Source organism: Grampus griseus (genome assembly GCF_964374135.1).
Source record: "Grampus griseus genome assembly, chromosome: X".
In the NCBI taxonomy this organism is placed as follows: Eukaryota; Metazoa; Chordata; class Mammalia; order Artiodactyla; family Delphinidae; genus Grampus; species Grampus griseus.
In genome coordinates, this window is record NC_138999.1 from 27,952,329 (window position 1) to 27,978,256 (window position 25,928).

Consider the following 25,928-nt stretch of genomic DNA (forward strand, 5'->3'; position numbering starts at 1 on the left):
CATTCAATATATAGTCATTGTGATATATATAAACACTATATATGTAATAGTGTGTGTATATGTATATAATACTATCTACATCTGTATCTCTATACACACAAATATTAATAAATATTAATGGACTGCCTCAAAATATCAGTTACGTTTCAAGGCATTGGGGATACAGTAATGAACACAAGAGGCAAGGTTCCAGAAGCTCTAGAGAGTCTGACATCCAGTAAAATTAAAACACACACACACACACACGCACGCACACACACACATATACACAAAAAATATCAGATAGGAATACATTTTTTGAAGAGATTAAAATGTAATGTGATAGAGTTTGAGTTTGAGGGGCTAACTTAGCCTTTGTGACCCAGGAATGTTATTTCTGGGGTGGTGCCATTTAATTTGAAATTTGAATGACAAGAAGGAACCACCATATACAGATCAGGAGGAAGTACACTTCAGACAGAGGCAACAGCCAATGCAAAAGCCCTAAAATAGGGACAGTCTGGTTTGATAGAGGAACCAAAAGGCCAGCATAGCTGGAGAGTTGCAGGAGGGAAGATTAGATAGCTGAAGTATGAGATGGGGTTGAAATATACGTAGGGGTCTTGTCGTGTATTGCAGTGTCAGGGTAAAGTCAAGGGCTTTGAGTTCTAGCATAAGTACAAGAAAAAGCCATCAAAAGGTTTTAAGTAGGGGAAAAACAGGTAAAGAAAATATCGGTAATACCACTAGAAGAAGACAGGGCAGTTATAATCAGTGCCATAGCCCAGGTAAGAGATGCTAGTATCTTATGCCAGGAGGTGGTTGTAATAATACATGCATGTATTCTACTATCTTAGCCCAGTCATTAATTTATAAACCATTCCTGCTGTATTTATTTTCTTTTTTGCTGTTCTAACAGTCAAGATTTTTTTTTTTCCCCCTGGAAACAGGCATCCTTGCCTCATACATACAGACGCTACCTTTATACAGGTTGTATCTAGGAAATGCTGTTTATCCCACAAACCATTAACAATTATCAAACAAAACAGGAAATTTTAAAAATACAGAGGTAACAAAATGCTCTGATTTCCAACTTATGCTAAATCTACTCTAATTTGCCTAAGGGATAAGGTCTCCCTTTCTCAAACACATATTTATGTGAACTGGGCGACATACTTTCCCTCTGTGGTCCTCAGTTACTGATTTCTGGAACAGTGGCAGTTCCACAGAACCTGGCACACCTCTAAAAGATACTGGCCAAGATAGGGTATGAAAAGTAGATTATGAATGCAAAATTATTACAAAATGTAAAGAATTATCATCATTATAAATAAGATGAGTAGCCGTAGGTTAATTATTTTAACCATACTGTATAGCTATGCCTCATATATATTTTTTTGTTCTTTTTTTCCTCCAGCCTGTTCTAATTCCCTTGCTCATTTTTTCCCCCAAAGGATTTGTTTGTGAATGTTTTCTGTGGGGCAAGGGAACATGAGCAGTGTGATAAAAATTGCATTTGAAGTTATAATTTTATTATTGAAACATTTAAAAATATTCCTTTCAAAGGAATGTAAGTAAAAACATAAATATGTAGATGCTTCTTCCTTTCTTTCTCCATTTTATTCTATTCTCATTGGATTCTTATTAATTTATTTCCTCTTCAATTCTGATATCTTCGTGGACATGAATTGATAATGAAGCAAAGGCTAATATAGTAAAGAACTTTGTTAAGATATCTCTAGCCACACACTACCTTGACATAAACATGCTGCTGTTGGTCAATTACCAATCTTTAACAATGTTTATGAGATTGAAATGAAAGAACTAAGTGCCATTGATTGCATAGTTAAAATAAAATAATTAAGACAAGACAGTATCTGTTGACATGCTCGAGCTGGAAACCTTCAGAAGAGTAGGCAAAATGATTTTTGTTTTGTTTCATTTTTATGCTGTAGAATACCCTTTGGGTGGTGGGAGGTGAGGGAGAGAGAAGAAAAAGACAAAACTTCACTCTGTGGAAGTACAAGAAGACTACTGGCGTAGGGAAAACAGAAGAATGAATAAGCTAATTAATTTGATTGAAAAATGCAACCTGCAGAGAGCAAAAGAGATTTACTGACATTTCTACAAGGACTCATAAAGATAAGCACAGCAAGTTCCATCAACTTCTCTGATAATTGTGGTTAGGACATGCAGGGGGAAACTAAAACCTTTGTGATGGTGAGGGAAAAACAAATGAAAGTAAGTCAGTAAGGAGGCCAAGTGAAGTTGTGTTCTGGTTTACATCAGCAGGAGGAGAGATACGAATAGTCTCTGGGTGAAAATACAAGCCATAACATGGGAAATAATTGTGAATCACCATCAACACTTTGGCTGGAGAGAAAAATATGTCTGACAACTCTGGCTCATCTTTTTTTTTTCTGTCTCTCTCTTTCAAATGTCTGTTCCAACCTGGAAATGAGATAACATATGTGGGAGTGAATAGAGCAAAAGAGTTGCTGAACAAATGGGTGGGTTGTTTTCTCCCAAGTGAAGTGACTAACACATTGCACATGTGAATATCTGAATGAATGGATGAATAAATGAATTAATTTCTTAAGTAGTTTTAATCTGTTAAATGAATTTGTTGCAGTGAACTTTTTTTTTTTTTTCGCGGTACGGGGGCCTCTCACTGTCGTGGCCTCTCCCGTTGCGGAGCACAGGCTCCTGACGCGCAGGCTCAGCGACCATGGCTCACGGGCCCAGCCGCTCTACGGCATGTGGGATCTTCCCGGATTGGGGCACGAACCCGCGTCCCCTGCATCGGTAGGCGGACTCTCAACCACTGCGCCACCAGGGAAACCCTGCAGTGAACTTTTTAACAGTGTGTAATCTTAGACTCACTTGTCATTTTATATCATGGTTTCATTAATACATTTTTTTCTTCTAATCATGTTAAAATAAGAATTCCTTGCAGATCAAGGTGGTTCAGGAGCCACTAGCAACAACATCACCTGAGGCGTAGTCAAAAATGCAGAATCTCAGCCCTCATGCAACAGAATCAGAATCTGTAACTTTATGAGAGCTCAGGTGATTCCTAAGCACCCGATTTTTCTATCAACTGAGGTGGGCCAAACATATTAACTACTTTCTCAGAAGCTCCAGAAATGATGCTGGTGATGTCACGTCCATTCCTCAAATGTTGACATGGAACAGCAAGATTCTTGTGAAAGAATATAGAATAGAGACAGTGTGAGAGTATTGACAATTCATTATTGGCCTAATAAGCAGCAGTTATTAACATACAGTAAGTTGATCAGGTTTAAATCGATATGGCCGGCGATGACAGTCTTTTCTGTAAACAACACACAGTTAAAATGTGGACAGAGGGTGGGGGCCCGGGTTCAGTCCCTGGTTGGGGAGCTAAAATCCCACAAGCCACGTGGTATGGCCAAAAAAAAAAATGTGGACACAACTTGTTCCGATAATATAAAGTATGTGACTCTCATAGTTTAAATTATAAATAGGAAAGCCAAATCTCTGGAATTCAGAGAATTGAGAGTAGCATTTTTTGGAACACTGCTTTTTCAGAAAGATAAATAATGATAATTAGAAAATTAAGCTCAATCATTCATTCATCCATCTAACTAACAATTCTTACCTCCTGTGTTCCCTGCACTGTTTTAGATACTGGGGAAACATCAGTGGACAGAACAGACTAAATCCCTCTCTTATTGAGCATGCCTTGTTCGTGGGAGGAGACAGACAATTAAAAAATATGTAAAATATGTATATCATAGCAGATGGCATTAAATGATAAAAAGGGGGAAAAAAGGCAGGGGATAGATTTAGAGAGTGAAACGTTGTGTTACTGTGGGTACATGGTCAGTTAGGGAAGGCCTCCCTGATGAGGTAATATTTAAGAAGAGGCCTAAACGAAGGGAGGGAATGTCCATGCTAATAGCTGTGCCAAAGGGAAGCAAATGGCAAGATCTCAAGGCAGGAGTGAGCTCAGCATGTTTGAGAAACAATGTGTCAGGTAAAGTGTTGCTATTCTCATTTATGGCTGGAAAACTGATTCAAATTAAATCAGTGGACTGTCTCAACAGCAGCAGATTTAATGGAAGTTGACGTTTTTATAATCTTAATTCTGGTATTTCTGATTGGAAAAGTGTATACATTTTTGTACTATATTGTCTTATGTCTGATTGATAAGTGATATTATTTATGCATTCAATTAATATTTATTGTATGTCTCGTATATGCCAGATATTATATAGTAACATAATTTTTGAAGTTGAGAGTGGGTTTTTATTGCATAAATTAATATGATCTTAGAGTGTCAACATACCCCATTTTTACTAGTGATAATTTAAACAGACTTCCAATCGTATTTAAGAGTCACCTTTGGTTTGTGATGACATCTGAGAGTTTCTTCACCCACTTTGTAAGTATTTAATCAGGAAGATTGAATTGAGTGTTGCCATAGTGTATTTGCCACAAGAATCTATTGCATCCAACCATGCAGCTTCTTTATTATGTTACTGTTACTATATTGAATTTATGCTGTCAAAATGCAAATGAATTTGTTTGCATTTTGAACTTTACTATTGCTCTGGATGGTTGAAGAATCTCAGTAATTAAACTGTTGTTAAGCTATATGGATGGAGGAATAAAATAGCATCAAGATCCAAGTGGAAAGGAAAGTTTGGTTTGATTTTGTTCTCAGAGACATTAAACACTAATTCACTTTTGAGATTTATTATAAAAAACCCCGGTAGTCCTACATGATGTATGCCCCTCTTCCATTCCAGTTGAGGGAAGTGGCTGAGGTAGCATCATCCCCTGGCCCTTGCTTCTCTGTGGTCACTGGGAAAGTGGCCCCATTCATGGCTACTTTAGTCTTGGGGGATTGCTAGGTGCTTCATGTGACAGAGCTCCCTTTTGGAGGTGAGGTGGCAGAAATCAGGACCCAGGAATGGCCCAAGTTGGGGCCCCAATAAGTGACCCTCCACACCTTAAGCTGGTTTACCAACATCATCCTCAGGATACGGGTGAGCCAGGACCACATGGGCCTCCTCTTTACTCAGAGTTACTGGCAAATAAGAAGACAGACATTCCTGGAACTCATTTGTTAATTCGGTAAATCCCAATACAATCAAAAAAAAAAAATACAGTGGTGCATTTTTGTTTCGCAGAGTCCTTTTTGAACACAATACTGTTTTTCATATTCCATTCAGTGGAAAAATAAATACTAAATAAATAACGTTTGATTTTGAGGGAGGATCGAAAGTTTCATTTCTGTTGTTGGAAGAGAAACTTTGCAGGTGAGTTCTTTCTAAAATATTTATTGTGAGGCTGTAGAATAAAAACTGGCCTCCACTACCAGGTTGCAGGGTATAATAGAATGGTAAGTGTGAGAATTAGTGGGAGCTTTCGAAAAATGTGCCTGACCTGTTCTCCTTGCTTTCTTCCCTGGCCCAAGATGTCAGTGTACCGATTGGTGGGAGTGATGGTGTTGTAGAAAAGAGCATGGACACATCTGTTTTGGGAGAAAAAAAAGAAACTTCATATGATTCTGTTAGACCGTTGCCTCACTTCATTCTCCAATGGAAACTCCTACTACACTAGTGCCTAAGATTTAGAGACAGAAGACCACTGTCTAGTGTCAGGCTTTGCAGCTGGGTCTTTTAAGGTGTGGTTAGGAGTTGGAGGAAAGAGGATGGCCTTTTTAAGGCAAGGAGGTGCAGGGGAGCAGGAGGGATTAAGCATGTGCACAGATTCTGATGATAGACTTTAAGAAATTTAGTATGGGAACTGGCAGAAATTGGTGGTGGAGGTGGTGACAGTAAAGGTGGTCAAGTAGAAGTGACAGTGATGGTGAAAGTCTTATGCATTTGGGAGTCATTACTTTATTGGATTCTTAGTTTTAAGCCTTATGTTTCACAGGGCATTCAGTGACCTTTGATAAATGTTCTAAGCCTTGAGAGTTGAAAAATACTCATGTGCTTTATATGGCCCATTCATTACTGCCGGACAACAGAAACCCTTTATGTATTTGTGCATATGTGACTGAAAGTTTTCTTGAATTTATCAATATTGTTTTTCTGTTTTAAAGCAATGTTTGCTTTTTTTGCCTGGAATATATCAGATTTTCTGTTTCTTACATTTAATGAAACATTATAAATATTTAAAATGTCTGGTCATTCATTTTACTTTGTCACCATATGTTTGACGGGAACCGGGTCTCAAAGTGTATGGTGGTTTCTGTCATTAACGTAAACCTCATAATGTCACCTTGTTTTGGTGAGAAGAAAGAGTAAAATTATCTATTAATGACAAAAATCTAGAAAATCCCAGTAAATGACCTTCTTTTTTCTTCTATTTTTCCTTCTTGATAATCACTGACATAAATGAAATGAGGAATAGATACAAAAGTTATCTCTAAAAAAATATCATTTGTACAGGTAATATAGCATAATGGTGAAGCAGACCCCAGGGCCACAATACCTGATTCCCACTTTCGCACCTCCCCTTGCTTGCCTTTTGACTCAGGTAAACCTTTGTTCCCCCATCGGTAAATTGGGGCTAATATCAGTTTCTGCATCATTAGGATTAATTACAGTAATACTTTTATTGTCTGACAAATGATGAATATAATTTGTTACTCACAAATAAAATTTTATTTATAAGTCCCAAATTGTGCAAGGTCAGAATTACTATTTAATAGATAGTGTACTACTTATAAAGTATTATTAGTTTATAAATAATTGGGTAAAGACATTTTTATTTACCATAAACTTACGTCCATATTATCTCCATGCCTCTGGTTAATAAAGTGGCCATGCTGCCTGGGGTCAGCTACCAAAACATTTGCCACTTGTCATCATCCCAGGGCTTATGTAAATATTATGCCTGAGTCCTGAGAACCAATACAATAATTTTCAACCCTGGGTGTTCATTGGAATCACCTGGCTAGAGATAAATTCCACTAATTCACCTTTATGTGATAATTTGAATAAAAACTGGACTTAAACATCACCTTCAATGGCCACTTTATTAATAGAGTAAATGAAATAAAAACCCATATACAGGGATTTATAGGGTTTATATAGCTACACGGTTAAGTATATGTCAGAATTCTTGGAGCATCTGGTTGCGTGTAAGCAATTCCTGAGGTAAAATCAGAACTCTATAATCTATTCATTAAAACCATTTTGCTAAGATTTTCAAGCCAACAGTTTAAATAAGTGAATAAATTAATTTTAGTTTTTATCAGTGTGATTTTAGTTACTAAATGGCATGTAGTTTAAAAATGTCTTGTTAATTCAGTTTCTCTAATTCACACTGGCCAACTATATGTTTTATTGACAACTTAAATCATGGGATTGTATTGTGAATTTATAACATGTTAATTGAACATCGCTGGTGATTCTTTTGTAATCTAGAAATTCACAATAATACTTTACCTTCTTCTGTTAGTTGTATTTCTTCGTTAAGAATTGCATATAAACAAATAATGAAGTCTAGGAAATTGGGCTTGAGAACTTGTCTTCCTAAAGGGTTTACCATTCTTGGTAATTTTGTAATTTTTAACTGTAATCCCCTAGGATTTATAAAGTCTGTACTTTTACATACATGATTAATTTTTTGTAAGTATTTTTACATCTTTTTTATAATATATTAACATAAAGTCCAAGAAACACTCTTAAGAGTATCAAATATAGGCTGAAATTAATAAAAACATGTACAATTTTGGCATTTATAAGTTTGTGTCTAGAGAATGGAAATACCAAAAATTGCTGTTCATATTTATTGCTAGATTCCTTAACTCAGAATATCATTCCTTATAAATATTGCATTGCATAAAGAAATGGTATGGTAAAGACTTCAAATAAGGATTTTTGCTGTTGTAAATCCAATTATCTGTTGGTTTAGAGTTGTGCTAATACTGTAGCCAGTAGCCACATGTAGCTATTTAATTGAAATTAAATTATTATAGTTAAGTATAGGTAAAATTTCAGTTTCTCAGTCACACTAGCCATATCTCAAGCGCACAGTAACCACTCATGGCTATAGTGGCTACAGTATTGGAGAGTGCAGATCTACAAAATTTACATTATTGTAGAAGATTCTGGACAGTACTGGTTGGGGAATAAATGCTTTCCCAGGGTCCAACAGCATCTCTGTAAAGCAGATCCTATGTTTGCATTGATTTCTTTCATGTTAAGGAAGCTAATGTTCCTGCAGTGGGTGTGAGGTGAGAGACAGATCTCCAATAAAATTATTTAAAAAACGGTATACCTTAAGATGCCTTTTACTGTAACTAACAAATAGCCCAACTCAAAGTGGTTTGTAGCATTGCTCCTTAAAGTGTGATCCATGCACCAGCGACATTGGCATCCCCTGGGCATTTGTTAGAAATGAAGAATCTCAGCCCTCTTCTCAGACCCGCTGACTTAGAGTCCGTAATAAGACACACTCACCACGTGAAACATATACACATTAAAGTTTGGGAAGCAATGGTTAAAACAGTAAGGATATCTATTATCTTATTACAATAAATTTACAGGTGGGGTGACTCGAGACCATTAAGTCTGTGACTCAGTTGTGCCATCAGAGTCCTAGCTTCCTTCAGTGTATTGGTTTTGCTAGTCTCCCTCTGTCCACCTATGCTTTTTACAATTGGAAGTTGGCTGCAGCAGTTTGTAGTATCATATCCTGCATCCTTCTGCCTCTGGACTTTGTCAGGACCATCTCCTGTCTGGAGCTATTTTATTACAATTTGCCTACCTCCTCTCTCAAGTGCCAGTCATATTTATGCTCCATTCTTCTTTTGATTTTATGTCCTTTTCTAAATGACCACTTGAAAACCATAAATTGAAACCAAGAAAAATGCAAACTCTTTCCTTGCCTGTGGGTGGTAGATTTTTATTTTATGAATTTGATAAATTTCCCTAATTTATTTGCATCTTGAGAATGTTAGTTGGAAATGTGGACTGACTTTCTCATTTTAATAGTATTTTAGGTTGAACAAAATGAAATTGTCATTTTCATGGAATAAAAACCTCAAGTACCAGCAACTTCATATGACCCAACCTAATACAACATTTTATCCATGAAGAAGGAAAATAATTCAAGGTTAAGAGCACAGACTTGGGTCACAGTTTACCATTTATATACAGACTTAACATGTCTGTGAGACACGTTGGGCAAGTTCTTTAACCTTTCCAAGTTACAGTGTCCTCAGAAATAAAATAACAGTATTAGCTACCTCATTAGGTGATAATCAGAACCAAATGTAATTATTGAGTGATTTTCAAAGACAAGTTAATCATGCTCCACCTTCACAATTTCTTTCATTTCTGCACTTGTCTTTATCATTATACACTAAATACTTTCCCTTAAAATAATCATTTTTTTTACTTTTACTTAATTTTCATCCTAAGCTATATGATTTCATATATACATTAAAATCATATGTATATACACACTATATATAAATATATATGTACACACACGTAAGCTCTGTGTGTGTGTACACACACTCGTGTGCGTGCACTAAGACATCCCCCAAGGGGATAGGATGATGTTATTGGTTCAGGAGCCACACTTTGAGAACCATTGGTCTAGAGAGGAAAAGCAGGGATCTATTTGTCTGGGAAACACTGATGTAATTGTACCAGTCATTAAAATATTGAACCACACAGGCTGCACACCAAGTGTCCCCATACAACATCTGCCACCCAGTTATGCCGGCCCCTTCTCCAAGAACCTTCAATTACACATTCCTACATTCCACCTATAAAAGATGCAATACCTGACAAAGTGCTTACTGGTATATCCATTCTTACTGGTTAGTCTCTGACTCCAGGTTTATAAGATGAAACCACTATTAAACATAAAAGATTATTCGAGGTTCAGACTTCAGATTTTCAGGCAGAACTCAAGAAATTTCCCAGAACCCATGGATTAGTGTAGGGTATGACATTGTATAACTCTCCCACACCTTATATTCATCAAGCTGTGTTGGCCTTCCTGGTCCTTTCCGATGCCTCAGGACGTTTGCACAGGTGATTTCTTCTATTTAGAAAGTGTTTACCCCTTTCTCTTCACTACTTCCTCTTACTTCAGACTTTAGAGTTATTCAAATATTAGTGCTTCAGAAAGCCTTCCTTACCTCACAGACTCAGTTCAGTTACTCTCATTTCATAGCATGATCACAATTACAATTAACTAATGGCCTAATGAGCTCTATATTATCTATGGCCCCCATCCTCAGAATGTAAGATCTGTGACTGTAAGGGGCTGTGTGGGTCTTTCTCACCTCTCCATTCATAATATCTAAGTACTCAATAATTTTACATTTAATAAGTGTATGACTCAGTTTTTTAAGTCTCAACTCTCAGGCTATGTGTTGTGTAATGACACCATTCATAATGAACCCAGGTCAACTTGGAGCTGCTTTTATGTCTCCTCTGAATGTATATAAATCTAATTATAATGATTTCCTTGTACTATTATAATTGTTGATGTATGAATTTCCATAAAGGTCTCTAAGCTACTTGAATATAAGGATATTTTCTTTTGTCTGTTCCTAACAAACAGGAGTTTCCAGCACAGATATGGAACTCAGTGAATATTTGTTGAATGAAACGTCTGTCCAAAAGTAAAAAAAATATATATATATATATATTTTTAAATGAAATCCCTTATTAACACTAACACATGTGTGTTAGACTTGAAACATTTCTTCAAGTATAAGTAATAATGTGGATTTTTTCCTTAGTTTATACATTGTGAGATTTTTAGCTCAATATAACAAGAAACGGGGCAGGAAAAACAACAAACACAAGGAATGATATTGCAGCCAATTTTCATGAAATCTTATTATCAAGTCAGTTCTCAAGGGATAGACTAAACCAATAAAGTAAAAGATTTATATACCTTGCAATGTCAGGATGGTGTTCATTGCCTAAGAGACTTAAACTAGCAACTTTTGAGTTTTTGCTTCACTTAAATGGAAGCTTCATCTATGTTGTTTCCATAAAAATAAAACATCTACTTCTTGTGTTTGATAAATGAAAGCTTGTTCTCATAGACTTTTGATTACAGTGTGCCTCAGGAGACATGTGTCTCTATAAGGTTAAAGGTGTAATGGTAAATTGTATAATCTAAATTATTTTAAAACACTCTCAGTTACGTGTGTATTTTGTATGTTTAAACATGCAGACTATTGGAAATTTCTTGTAAAGATTTTATAAATCAGAATAATAAATTTCTAACTGGAATTATGTCCTCTTTATTGACATAAAGAGATCAGTGTGCAGTATACTATGGTTTTCAAAAATGCTTTAAACATGCCTTCATGAAGAATATTTACCTTAAAACAGGTACTAATACTTCTCATTTGAGTCTCAACTTTTTGTTGAATTAATGGATGAAATAACCTATTTTTTTTTTTCCTCTTCGGGGACATTTTATGGTTTTATTTTTTTTATTTTTTAACATCTTTATGTTTAACATCTTTATTGGAGTATAATTGCTTTGCAATGGTGTGTTAGTTTCTGCTTTACAACAAAATGAATCAGTTATATATATATACATATGTTCCCATATCTCTTCCCTCTTGCATCTCCCTCCCTATCCCAACCCTCCAGGCTGTCACAAAGCACCTAGCTGATCTCCCTGTGCTATGCAGCTGCTTCCCACTAGCTATCTACCTTACGTTTGGTAGTGTATATATGTCCATGCCTCTCTCTCGCTTTGTCACAGCTTACCCTTCCCCCTCCCCATATTCTCTAGTAGGTTTGTGTCTTTATTCCTGTTTTACCCCTAGGTTTTTCATGACATTTTTTCTTAAATTCCATGTATATGTGTTAGCATACGATATTTGTCTCTCTCTTTCTGACTTACTTCACTCTGTATGACAGACTCTAGGTCTATCCACCTCATTACAAATAGCTCAATTTTGTTTCTTTTTATGGCTGAGTAATATTCCATTGTATATATATGCCACATCTTCTTTATCCATTCATCTGATGATGGACACTTAGGTTGTTTCCATCTCCGGGCTATTGTAAATGGAGCTGCAATGAACATTTTGGTACATGACTCTTTTTGAATTATGGTTTTCTCAGGGTATATGCCCAGTAGTGGGATTGCTGGGTCATATGGCAGTTCTATTTGTAGTTTTTTTTTTTTTTTTTTTTTTTTTGCTTTTGGAAAAGTCTGTATTTTTATTTATTACATGTATTTTTATATTCCTTTTTACTTGAAAGATTTGAGGCCGATTATCAATTATGAGATGAAGCAGTATATTCTTTTTTTTTTTTTTAACATCTTTATTGGGGTATAATTGCTTTACAATGGTGTGTTAGTTTCTGCTTTATAACAAAGTGAATCAGTCATACTTAAACATATGTTCCCATATGTCTTTCCTCTTGCGTCACCCTCCCTCCCACCCTCCCTATCCCACCCCTCCAGGCTGTCACAAAGCACCGAGCCAATATCCCTGTGCCATGCGGCTGCTTCCCACTAGCTATCTACCTTACTACGTTTGTTAGTGTGTATATGCCCATGACACTCTCTCGCCCTGTCACAGCTCACCCTTCCCCCTCCCCATAACCTCAAGTCCGTTCTCTAGGAGGTCTGCGTCTTTATTCCTGCTTTACCCCTAGGTTCTTCATGACATTTTTTTTCTTAAATTCCATATATATGTGTTAGCATACGGTATTTGTCTTTTTCTTTCTGACTTACTTCACTCTGTATGACAGACTCTAGGTCTATCCACCTCATTACAAATAGCTCAATTTCATTTCTTTTTATGGCTGAGTAATATTCCATTGTATATATGTGCCACATCTTCTTTATCCATTCATCTGATGATGGGCACTTAGGTTGTTTCCATCTCCGGGCTATTGTAAATAGAGCTGCAATGAACATTTTGGTACATGACTCTTTTTGAATTTTGGTTTTCTCAGGGTATATGCCCAGTAGTGGGATTGCTGGGTCATATGGTAGTTCTATTTGTAGTTTCTTAAGGAACCTCCATACTGTTCTCCATAGTGGCTGAACCAATTCACATTCCCACCAGCAGTGCAAGAGTGTTCCCTTTTCTCCACACCCTCTCCAGCATTTATTGTTTCTAGATTTTTTGATGATGGCCATTCTGACTGGTGTGAGATGATATCTCATTGTAGTTTTGATTTGCATTTCTCTAATGACTAATGATGTTGAGCATTCTTTCATGTCTTTGTTGGCAGTCTGTATATCTTCTTTGGAGAAATGTCTATTTAGGTCTTCTGCCCATTTTTGGATTGGGTTGTTTGTTTTCTTGTTATTGAGCTGCGTGAGCTGCTTGTAAATTTTGGAGATTAATCCTTTGTCGGTTGCTTCATTTGCAAATATTTTCTCCCATTCTGAGGGTTGTCTTTTGGTCTTGTTTATGGTTTCCTTTGCTGTGCAAAAGCTTTGAAGTTTCATTAGGTCCCATTTGTTTATTTTTGTTTTTATTTCCATTACTCTAGGAGGTGGGTCAGAAAGGATCTTGCTGTGATTTATGTCAGAGTGTCCTGCCTATGTTTTCCTCTAAAAGTTTGATAGTGTCTGGCCTTACATTTAGGTCTTTAATCCATTTTGAGCTTATTTTTGTGTATGGTGTTAGGGAGTGATCTAATCTCTTACTTTTACATGTACCTGTCCAGTTTTCCCAGGACCACTTATTGAAGAGGCTGTCCTTTCTCCACTGTACATTCCTGCCTCTTTTATCAAAGATAAGGTGACCATATGTGCGTGGGTTTATCTCTGGGTGCTCTATCCTGTTCCATTGATCTATCTTTCTGTTTTTGTGCCAGTACCATACTGTCTTGATTACTGTAGCTTTGTAGTATAGTCTGAAGTCAGGGAGCCTGATTCCTCCAGCTCCATTTTTCGTTCTCAAGATTGCTTTGGCTCTTCGGGGTCTTTTTTGTTTCCATACAAATTGTGAAATTTTTTGTTCTAGTTCTGTGAAAAATGCCAGTGGTAGTTTGATAGGGGTTGCCTTAAATCAAATTCTATCAAACATTTAGAGAAGAGCTAACACCCATCCTTCTCAAACTCTTCCAAAATATAGCAGAGGGAGGAACACTCCCAAACTCATTCTGTGAGGCCACCATCACCCTGATACCAAAACCAGACAAGGATGTCACAAAGAAAGAAAACTACAGGCCAGTATCACTGATGAACATAGATGCAAAAATCCTCAACAAAATACTAGCAAACAGAATGCAACAGCACATTAAATGGATCATACACCATGATCAAGTGGGGTTTATTCCAGGAATGCAAGGTTTCTTCAATATACGCAAATCAATCAACGTGATACACCATATTAACAAATTGAAGGAGAAAAACCATATGATCATCTCAAGAGATGCAGAGAAAGCTTTTGACAAAATTCAGCACACATTTATGATAAAAACCCTGCAGAAAGTAGGCACAGAGGGAACTTTCCTCAACATAATAAAGGCCATATATGACAAACCCACAGCCAACATCATCCTCAGTGGTGAAAAACTGAAAGCATTTCCACTAAGATCAGGAACAAGACAAGGTTGCCCACTCTCACCACTCTTATTCAACATAGTTTTGGAAGTTTTAGCCACAGCAATCACAGAAGAAAAGGAAATAAAAGGATTCCAAATCGGAAAAGAAGAAGTAAAGCTGTCACTATTTGCAGATGACATGGTACTATACATAGAGAATCCTAAAGATGCTACCAGAAAACTACTAGAGCTAATGAATGAATTTGGTAAAGTAGCAGGATACAAAATTAATGCACAGAAATCTCTGGCATTCCTATATACTAATGATGGAAAATCTGAAAGTGAAATCAAGAAAACACTCCGATTTACCATTGCAACAAAAAGAATAAAATATTTAGGAATAAACCTACCTACGGAGACAAAAGGCCTATATGCAGAAAATTATAAGACACTGAGGAAAGAAATTAAAGATGATACAAATAGATGGAGAGATATACCATGTTCTTGGATTGGAAGAATCAACATTGTGAAATAACCTAAATTTTACCTTTCATCCTCACCATGAAATTGTGTGATTGATAGGCAAGATATTGTCTCACGTCCCTGATGCTGGTATTCAAATTGAGAACGTTTAAGAAGTTAGTTCTAGGGCATATAGCCAGGCTGTGAACCAAAACCAAGCCTTTGGACTTTAAATCCATTACCCATTGGTAATAGGTAATTACATTACCCTATTTTTTTTTTTTGGAAAAAAAAACAAAAATGCATTCTTTGACTTATCTACTTCTACATAACAAATGACTCCAAAACGTAGTGGCTTAATACAAAAGTTTATAATTATATTGTGATTCTGTAGATCAGGAATATGGGCAGGGCTCATCTAGGTTGTTGTTCTGCAATCGTGGTATGACTGCGGTCACTCATTGGGCTTCATCAGGAAGCTCAACTTCTAAGAGAGCATTTTATCCTCCAGAGTTACTTTCAAGATGGTCTCTAATCATTCAGTAGTCTAGCTTGGGCTTCCTTACAGCATGGCAGCTGGGTTCCAACAGAGAGAATACAAAAGCTACCTGTTCTCTTACAGCCTATGCTTGGAACTCGTATAGCGTCACTTCTGCCACATTCTGTTGGTCAGAACAAATCACAAGACCACTCCATATTCATGAGCATGGAAAATGGACTCCATCTCTTGATGGCATGACAAAGAATTTTGTGGCCGTCTTTTATCACCACACATAGTAAAATTAAAATAATGGATATATAAACAAATGATTGCCAGGATATACTACTAACTCAGTTACCAGAGATGGCTCACACTTTATTTAGCATGTTCACATTTAGTTAGCTATGTGAAACTTCCTAAAAATTGGGATATGTGAACTATAATAAGTTAAAGAAAGAATAACTTCAGAGGTGATTGATTATGGGCTTTATTTATTTACCTTCCTTCTTAATGTCCAATGATGCCCAAACCATGTGAACACACATTTAGTTATAAATGTTAATAATTTTACCTAGTAATAGGTTTAATAATAGTAAGTAAAGTTGTTTTGACAGAGGCAATAATAGGCGTCTTTCAAATTTTCAGTTTACATAAAGTTCTAATGGATCTCCAGAATCAGCAACTGAAAGAGTTACATGACTGGCTAACAAAAACAGAAGAGAGAACAAGGAAAATGGAAAAAGAACCCTTTGGACCTGATCTTGAGGACCTAAAACGCCAAGTACAACAACATAAGGTTAGTATATTTTATGCTATTTGTTTTCATCTGAAAAACAAACTAAGTGTATATGTGTATTACGTACATACACATGCCATGGTTTATAGATGAGAAAGAATTAAAGCTTCAATTGAGAAGAGTTTTAAAATAATTCTTACCTAATACTTTTTGCGATGTTTACTTTTTCAGATACAAAATAGCTAGGCATTTCATATTTGAAAAAAATGAAATATATTCCTGGAAGAGAACAATGCCGGCTATGTGATTTATTAAAGTTTTGGTTTCTTAGAAGAGGGTCTCTGTAGGGATTACCTGCAAATCAAATTTAAGTAATAAGGCAAGATTTTTTAAACATGGCTTTACCTTCGATTCATAAGGTCTTAGAGCAGGCCAAGCTTGATGAAAAATGAACATCTGTAACATTGCTTTCCTATAAAATGTAGCATCTAATAATTTTAATATTTCCATGTTACCTTTCTTCAGTTTATTTGTACACTTACAGTTATGCTCCCTGGTTTCCAGAAAGTATTTATTGTTTCTGTGATTAGAATTTCTACAGAAATATTTTTCTTTTCAGCTTCCATTTTTAATTGAGGTATAACTGACATATGACATTATATTCATTTCAGGTGTGCAACAAAATGATTCAATATTTGTATATACTGGAAAATGACCACCACAATAAGTCTAGTTAACATCCACCACCATATAAAGTTAGAATTTTTTTTTCTTGTGAAGAGAGCTTTTAATATTTACTTTCTTGTCAAATTTTAAATATGCACTATAACATTATTGATTATAGTTACCATGTTCTACATTACACCCCCATGACTTACTTATTTTGTAACTGCAAGTTTGTACCTCTTCACCCCATTCACCCATTTCACCCAGTCCCCAAGCCCCCTCCCCTCTGGCAACCACCATTCTTTTCTCTGCATCTGTAAGTTTTGTTTTGTTTGTTTGTTTATAATGGTTTTTAGATTCCACATATACTTGAAATCATACAGTGTTTGTTTTTGTCTAACTTATTTTGCTTACCATAATTCCCTCAAGGTCCATCCAATTTGTCACAAACAGCCAAGATTTTATTATTTTTTATGTGTTTTTATAGAATATATACAACATTCCAGTGTATATATACACCACACTTTCTTTATCCATTCATCCGTCAGTAGACACTAAGGTTGTTTCCATGTCTTGGCTACTGTAAATAATGCTGCACTGAACGTGGGGGTGCAGATATCTTTTCGAGGTAGTATTTTTGTTTTCTTCAGATAAATATCCAGAAGTGGAATTGCTGGATCATATGTAAGTTTTATTTTTAATTTTTTGGAGAACAACCATACTGTTTTCCACAGTGGCCACACTAGTTTACATTCCCCCCAACAGTGCATGAGGATCCCCCTTTCTCTACATTCTCCCCAACACTTGTTATTTCTTGTCTTTTTGATAATAGTGGTTTTGACTTTGCATTTCCCTGATTAGTGATGTTGAACATCTTTTCATGTGCCTTTTGGCCACTCATATGTTTTCTTTGGAAAAATATCCAGTTACTCTGAACATTTTTTAATCAGATTTTTTTTTTTTTTTTTTTTTTTTTTTTTGCTGTTGAGGTGTATGAGTTTGTTATATATTTTGGATATTTTGGATTTTAATCCCTTATCAGATATGTGATTTGCAAGTATTTTCTCCCATTTGGTAGGTTGCCTTTTCATTTTGTTGATGTTTTCCTTTGCTGTGCAGAAGCTTGTTAGTCTGATGTCGTCTCACTGGTTATTTTTGCTTTTGTTCCCTTTGCTTTTGTACTCAGATCTAAAAAATCATTTCCACGACTAATGTCAAGGAGCTTACCACTTATGATTTCTTCTAGGGGTTTTATGGTTTCAGGTCTTACATTCAAGTCTTTAATCCACTTTGAGTTGATTTTTGTGTAAGGTAAAAGATAGAAGTCTAATTTCATTCTTTTGCATGTTCTGTCCAGTTTTCTCAGCACCACTTATTGAAGAGACTGTCCTTTCCCCCTTGTATATTCTGAGTGCCTTTGTTGTAAACTAATTGACTGTTTATGCATGGGTTTATTTCTGGGCTCTCTATTCTGTTCCACTGATCTATGTGTCTGTTTTTTATGCCAATACCATACTGTTTTGATTACTATAGTTTTGTAATATAAATTGAAATCAGGTAGCTTGATGTCTCCAGCTTTGTTCTTCTTTCTCAAGATTGCATTGGCTATTTGGGGGCTTTTGTGGTTCCATACAAATTTTGGGATTGTTTGTTTTATTTCCATGAAAAATGTGATTGGAATTTTGATAGGGATCACATTGAATCCCTTGATTGCTTTGGGTATATGGACATTGTAACAGTATTCTTCCATTCAATGAGCATGGCATATCTTTCCATTTATTTGTGTCTTCTTCAGTTTCTTTCATCAGTGTCTTACAGTTTTCAGCATACAGGTCTTTCACCTCCTTGGTTAAATTTGTTGGTAAGCATTTTATTCTTTTTGATGAAATCGTAAATGGGATTTTTTTAAAAAAGAATTGTCTTTCTGATAGTTTGTTTTCAATGTATAGAAATGCAACAGGTTTTTGGATATTGATTTTATACCCTGTGACTTTACTAAATTCATTTATTAGTTCTAACAGTTTTTTGGTGGAGTCTTTAGGGTTTTCTATATATAAAATCATGTCATCTGCAATTTGTGACAGTGTTGCATTCTAATAACCATTATAAAACTAGCTCTGGGTTTTACTGTAGGAACAAAGCCTTGCTCCGTCCATCATCTCTCTCTCTCACACACACACACACACACACACAGAAGAACCTTCATGACTGGCCCAAAATTAAGGTTGCGAGATTTAGCAAATAAAAGTACAAGAAGCCTAGTTAAATTTGAACTTCACATAAACAATGAACTTTTTTTTTGGTGTAAATATGTCCCCAATTAGTTATTGTTTAGCTGAAATTCAGATTTTACTGGGCATCCTGGATCATACCTGACAACTCTACTCAGGATTCTGTGCTTCTTGGATTTATGGCTTTGAAAGGAAATATCTGCTCCCTCAACTCATACCTCCTAAATGTGTGTCTCACCCAACTTCATTCTTTTTTTTTTTAATATAACTTTTTGTCATACCTAGCTTCACAATTCTTTCATGCAGATGAAAGATACCTTTCTTTTTAAGTCCCAGAGCTGTTTTTTATTTAATGAACTTCAGGTTCAGTGAAGAATGGGGCTGCTTTTGCTATTGTTGCAGCCAAAGCCATCCTTTGGCCACAGCAGCTTAAGATAAAACAGTTTGGGGAGAGCTATAGCTATGGCAATCCCGTCTGCTACCCCGTTGGGAAAAAATAAAGCATCAACTGCATTCTAATTTTCACCTGGAAATTGTGACTAAAAGAGGTTCACTTGTCACATAGGTTTTAATTGAACATCTGATAAAGTAGTTACAGCCAGTGCTAGACCTTAAACTGGACCACTTTTTCTGTGTGATCATTCATTCATTCCTCTGGTAGACCATGTATGCATTCTCTTCCCCTTGGCCTACACTGGAAGTTGCGTGCAGACAGTTTCTGTATATACCAGTGGCTTCCTCTCTGTCTGAAGGCATTCACTGGCCACAGGAGAGTCTCAGACAGTTTGAACATGGGCAAAAAGTAGTTAGTGCTGCCAGAGCTGCCATTAACCAAGGAGGGATGGGAAATGATGGATAAGTACCCTAGAATCCTTGCCCAGTGGTGGGATGATTCCAAGGTATCTCTCAATTCCCAGTTTCTCAGAGGTTTCCCAGCAAGACTGGGCCCCAGATGTCCATGGGGTAAACTATCTCACAGTTCTACCCGCCCATGATGTCTCTTGAGATGACTTCTCAGATAAACTATTTGTACCCAAATATTTGGCTTAGGGTCTGTTTAGGAACAAACTCAACCTAAGACAGCCTTCTTGCCTGGGAAGCCAGAGTACTATCCCAGCTTACCATTAACTAAATATGTAATTTTCAGAAATTATTGAATCTCTCAGGTTCTCCATATTTTCACTTTGGAAATAAAAGTGTTGAGCCACTTGATTTTTAGTGTTCCGATTAGTTTTAGAATGTGAAGCATTTCAGGCAAGGACAAGACTACAGGCTGTAACATTGAACATCAGAGGGATGGATGTCAGCATTGGATACCTGGAGTCTAAGGAGGAAGCCAGGAAGAGAAGGAGAGAAGTGGCAGAGAATGGTAGGGTAGCCATAAGGGTAAATGACTTAGGGCAACTACGAGTAAAGGTCTCATCTGGAAACCAGGAACAGAGCATTGAGGTTAGGCTGTCTAGGGTCTTCATATTCTGCCAATTACCTGAAAGGTTTTGCACTTTGCTCTGGAAGATTTAGAATGAATGGAATGGAAAGTATCTGATTAATATTGTAATAAAATTTGAATAGTTGTCCATTACTTGAAAATGTGCCTTTTCTGATGAATATGAAATTGCTTTGAAGAGCATAATTTGAAACAAAAAGAAAGCAACAGAACTATATGCAAGTTGATTATGTAATCATTTACATCTAGGATTTATTCATATAAGTGTGTAAGGAAAAGCAGAAGGAATTGGTTTGCTGACACAGAAAGCGAGGCCATCTTCCACCTTTAACTGTTTAAACCCACCTCACAATATATTATTTTTTTAATAAAATTAAGACAATGGAAAAACATATTACATAGCTAAGAGAAAGCCTGACAGTTGATAATTCTCTTTTGTTACTTGAAGTAATTAAAATGAGAAGAAAATTTTTTGACAAAATCAAACAATTTATAAAGGAGTTGAATTTATTTAAATGAGAAACATGTATGTTTTCTTAGAAGTATATAAAGAGTAAATTTTTTTTTGTTAATCTTTCCAAGCTTCATAAAACAGAAGAAGGGATAAATGTTCTTTCTTTAGGTAACTGAATTCAAACTAAAGCCTTATTTAAATAATCACTGATTTACTTTGCAGCATTTCTTCCCAAGGATTGTTAGTGAATGAAAATAAGAAAATTTCTCATTCTGACAATAAAATACATCAGTAGCCTTGGAGTAGTCATAAAGTAACTGCACCCTGCTGCATTTCCCTGCTTCCCACCTAATAAAACATTTAGTTTTTTTAGCTTCATATCCTAGACAGTACATCCTCTTTATTTTTTTAAGAGATGATTACAGATGACAGAATTAAAGAAGAGATTCAGGTTTTGTTTCTGGGAATGGATTTAAATTCTGCTCGGGTCAGAGGAGTCTGGCGTGTGCGTGCCCTCTCGCGCACTCTCTGTCTCTTTCTCTGTCTCTCTCAGTTGGAGGGCATATCTTGCAAGTACACCATGCGTATTACAGATATGCTTCTCTCTGTTCTGTGGCAGCATCCTTTGCTATCTTCATTTCAACAGCATTTTATTACAAGGCAGGCTAGAAATTGAACCACTGTAAAATGCCATGGAAATAAGTCACTTTTACTGCATCTGCCAATTAGGCAAGGTAAAACGATCGATCCTATATTGGTGGTTACTATTAAATCTAGCCAGACTGTTAACTCGGGGTAACTGGAAAAAGTTCAATTTGCTGCAAAATTTGGAAGAGACCAGTCATTCTTCATAGCTATTGCTTTGGGGAAAGAATTTAGAGGTTTACTTTAGATCTGAGTCACCCAAAAGTGATTCTCTTGGGAGTGAACAAATTGAAGCTCTCAATCTTCTTGTGAAGGAACACGTCAGAAATAATTCTGGTTGGTTATTTCTGTCTTAAGAGAAATATTTTATTAGTGATGTTGATAAGGAACGAAAGGATTTCCCTAGAAGGAGTGACAGTATTATTGAGGACAATAAAAGTCTTATGGGGGCTTGAACTTTCATTAATGGGAAAGCAGTTTGCTATTTTGGAGGGTATTTTAATCAAAAAGAAAATAATTGACTCGGGAATCTTGTCTTGTAGCACCGTCACACTGACATGAGATTTAAAGCTTAGTTTACTAGCTGTTACCAGTTCTTATGAGAGGTTTAGACTTTTGTTACTAGTTACACTGACTCAGTAACAACATCAACAAAATCCTTACCATACAAGTTAGAATTTGCAGGTATCATCGTGACATGTGCACTATGTTACGACTTCAGTAAATGGTCTTTGTTAAGTACTGATTAATACAAATTAAATGACCTCTTAGAAGCTCAGTCACCTATCCTTTCCTTGGAGCTTAGTTAATCACAAACATTTGGATTGCCAAGATTGTGAAATATCTTCTTCTGGTGACCTTTAAAATGATCTAGATAGTTATGTAATGGGAAGATTTAGGTGTAATCCTGCCAAAGGATTTGACATTTCATTTCATTCCATTGAATTTTATTCCATATCACTGAACAAACACTTATTAAAGCAAAATAGCTGCTGTGAAGAATACAGAGATCTACTGTGTATGGAATCTTCCTCCAGAAGCTCACATGCTAGTACATCAGATAATGACACAGAAAACGAGTGACCATTATACAAGGCATAATATGTCAGATGGCTTGAGAATGTTAGAAACAGTGATTTGTTGGGCAAAGGAAATGAGATGGGGCAATAGAAGGTATGTCACTTGCCTAGGTTATGTGCTGCACTCTGCTCACTGCTGGAGGACCACAGCCTGATCATGGAGGGTCTTGATCTCAAGACAAGCATTTGGAGCTAGTCTGTGGGCAATAGGGGTCCATTACTGATGATAAGTGAAACTGAGGAGAGTGGCAATTTGGGAAAGTTTATCTTATATTTTAGGAAGACATATCTTGTAAGATAAACTAGAGCACAGATGAACAGGAGGCCAGAATATGTTAGGAAGATACTGCGTAAAGTATATAGAGTCTGAATCAAAGCAATGTCAATGAAAATTGTTTAAAAAATGTTTTGAAAATCAACAGCAGAACCAAAGAGACTAGATTTAGGGAATTATCACAGAGTTCAAAATAATAGTTTCTGAGACTGGGCAATTGGGAGGCCAAAGTTGGATTTTTAAAAAATAGGCAATACTAAGATAGAAATGCAGTAATTGGGAGGAGCATGAGTGATTCTGAAAAGCCTGAGAATGCCATAGAATCAAGTAGTGCTTTTAGTGACTAATAAGCTCTCTTACATCTTTAGCAAGATTAAAAGTACATGTTATTAGTTACTTCTATGAAATTCCATTTTATTTCCTAGTTTTTCCCCGCGTAACTGCTTAATGAATGTTTGATGGCTATGGCAGTAAAGGTACACAGTATAATTGGTAAAAAAAATATACATATATACTATGCTACACCCAGAGAACCAGAGCGGCCTCTTATGTGTTTCCCCAATGTCTAGCCAAGTATTTAGCACATAACTGATGCTCAGTAAATGGTTTTTGGATCAAATGCTTTAAGTAGTTCTGACTACTTCTGTCACACACAGAAGCTTCATCATTGCTTCCACTCTGACAGAGACATGAAACTTACCATTTAAATAAACAGTAAAATAAAATTTGTGAGTTGTGTCAAGAAAACAACTCATATAGGTGAAGAAGGAACACATCTTTTTTTTTTTTTTTTTTTTTTTTTTTTTGCGGTATGCGGGCCTCTCACTGCTGTGGCCTCTCCCGTTGCGGAGCACAGGCTCCGGGCGCGCAGGTTCAGCGGCCATGGCTCACGGGCCCAGCCGCTCCGCAGCATGTGGGATCTTCCTGGACCGGGGCACAAACCCGCGTCCCCTGCATCGGCAGGCGGACTCTCAACCACTGTGCCACCAGGGAAGCCCCAGGAACACATCTTTAAAGCAACTTACATAGAGATATTATTTCTGGTGCCCTCTCACTAACTTTGGCTTTTTTTCATTCCTCTCTCCCTGTTTCATTCTCTGTTCAAATATCTTAATGGTTATAACCCTGGCATCTTTTTATAAATGTCACAGAATGCTACCAGCAGTCATACTTGTGTTTGTCTGTAGAAATCAAGCATGTGAGCCTTGGTTATGCGGAAAAGGAAAACCATTCAATGGAATCAAATCCTCAACTGGCTACCTACCACACATGGCCAGTTCATGAGGAATATGTGCACAGTGGACCAGCCAAAGAAACTATAGTGTCTGTAATCCTACAGCTTTGTTTTTAAATTTGTGTGAGTTAAGTTGAACTTGTGAGTTAGGTTGAACTTCCTATGAATTATAAGGACTCTTTTTTGCCCTTATGGCCTCAGTCTTAGGCTTGATCAGGTCTTTCTTGCCCCGTTAAGCTGGGCTTACAATGTAACCTTTCTTCTGAGATTTTTACTTAGAAAGGAGAGAGAAGGCCCAGAAATGTTATTCTGTCTCTTTATTTGGTTTCCATATGGACCTCACTTGACCTTCAAGGGGCAGTGAATAAGAACCATGGGAGAAAAGCATGCATCCTCTAGGTGGGAGATGGCATGATCATATCAATAGACAGCATTATGATGAACAGGTTTCAAGAGAGAATATCCAAATAGGAAAGATTCATGAGAGAAAAGTAAGAAAAAAATGTAGTATATAAAGAAACTAAGCCATTTAGATAAAAGTAACTTGAACTTCCTGTTAATACTCAAAACCTTATATTAAACACAATTTTGTGATTAGCATTTATCACTAAGACATACCAATGTTAACATTATTTTCAAACAGTAAGAGCATATAGGAGGACCTAACTATTGTGTGTGTGTTTTTTAAAGCAAGCGTTGTGATAGTAGTTTTTCAAATGTAATAGGTTGAATTCAGGTATCACTAGAGGGGTAAAACCTGATACTCGACTGAGTACACACACAAACGCATACACTTAAACACAGGAGTTTTTAAGTTTCTATTCATGTGCCTTATGAGTTATAAGAAACATGTATCTATCTCTTATGCTTATATGAGCTATATTAATATCTCTTACATGAGAGGCAGTATATCACAGATTCTGAAGCCAGACTGCCTAGGTTCAAATTATAGCTCTATCACTTGTGAGCTGAATGACTTTGCAAAAGTTACTTAAGCATTTTGTGCCTCAGTTTCCCCAAGTATGAAATCAGGGTGGTGATGATGATGATGATGATACCTATCTTATAGGGTTGATAAAAATATATACTACATAATTGCATAAAAGCACTTAGAATAATAGTTGATGCCCAGAATTATATAAATTATCTTAGCTGTTATTATTATATAAGACATGACTTTTACTCAAGCAAAGTTGATTTGTATGGTAATAAAATTCTTTTGGCATAAAGAAGTGGCAAGTTAATGTAAAAAGGGACAACATTACGCTTTATGGTCTACAGAGTAGTGTATGCATGATACTCAGTTTTATTTTTTTTTTAATCTAGTTGAGAAGACATCTAATTTCCCATCAACATACTATAAAAAAGCAGCAATTCCAAGGATAACTTCTCATAATAAATAATGCCATTAATTTAATTAAAAAATAATAATGCAGTCCATACCCATGTCCTTATTTTCACAGATCAACTGATTCCAGCTAACAGGTGACTAATTAGAAACTACTGAGCACTGATTCAGTAACATGGTTCAAAATGTTACAGCCCTGTTTTTTTTGTTTTTTTTTTGGGTTTTTTTTGCGGTACGCGGGCCTCTCACCGCTGCGGCCTCTCCCGCCGTGGAGCACAGGCTCCGGGCGTGCAGGCTCAGCGTCCATGGCTCACGGGCCCAGCCGCTCCACGGCATGTGGGATCCTCCCGGACCGGGGCACGAACCCGCGTCCGCTGCACCGGCA

At 36.5% G+C, this 25,928-nt stretch overlaps 1 protein-coding gene across 5 annotated transcripts in view; it reads left to right on the forward strand.

The window, feature by feature from the left end:
- Positions 1-25,928, forward strand: part of DMD (dystrophin) — a 2,236,200-nt gene that overhangs the window by 700,333 nt on the left and 1,509,939 nt on the right. For all 5 annotated transcript variants that reach the window (XM_082680764.1, XM_082680765.1, XM_082680763.1 and 2 more), the window contains one exon: positions 16,075-16,225. In XM_082680764.1, the coding sequence (XP_082536890.1) occupies positions 16,075-16,225 (151 nt within the window). The remainder of the gene's footprint in view (positions 1-16,074; positions 16,226-25,928) is intronic.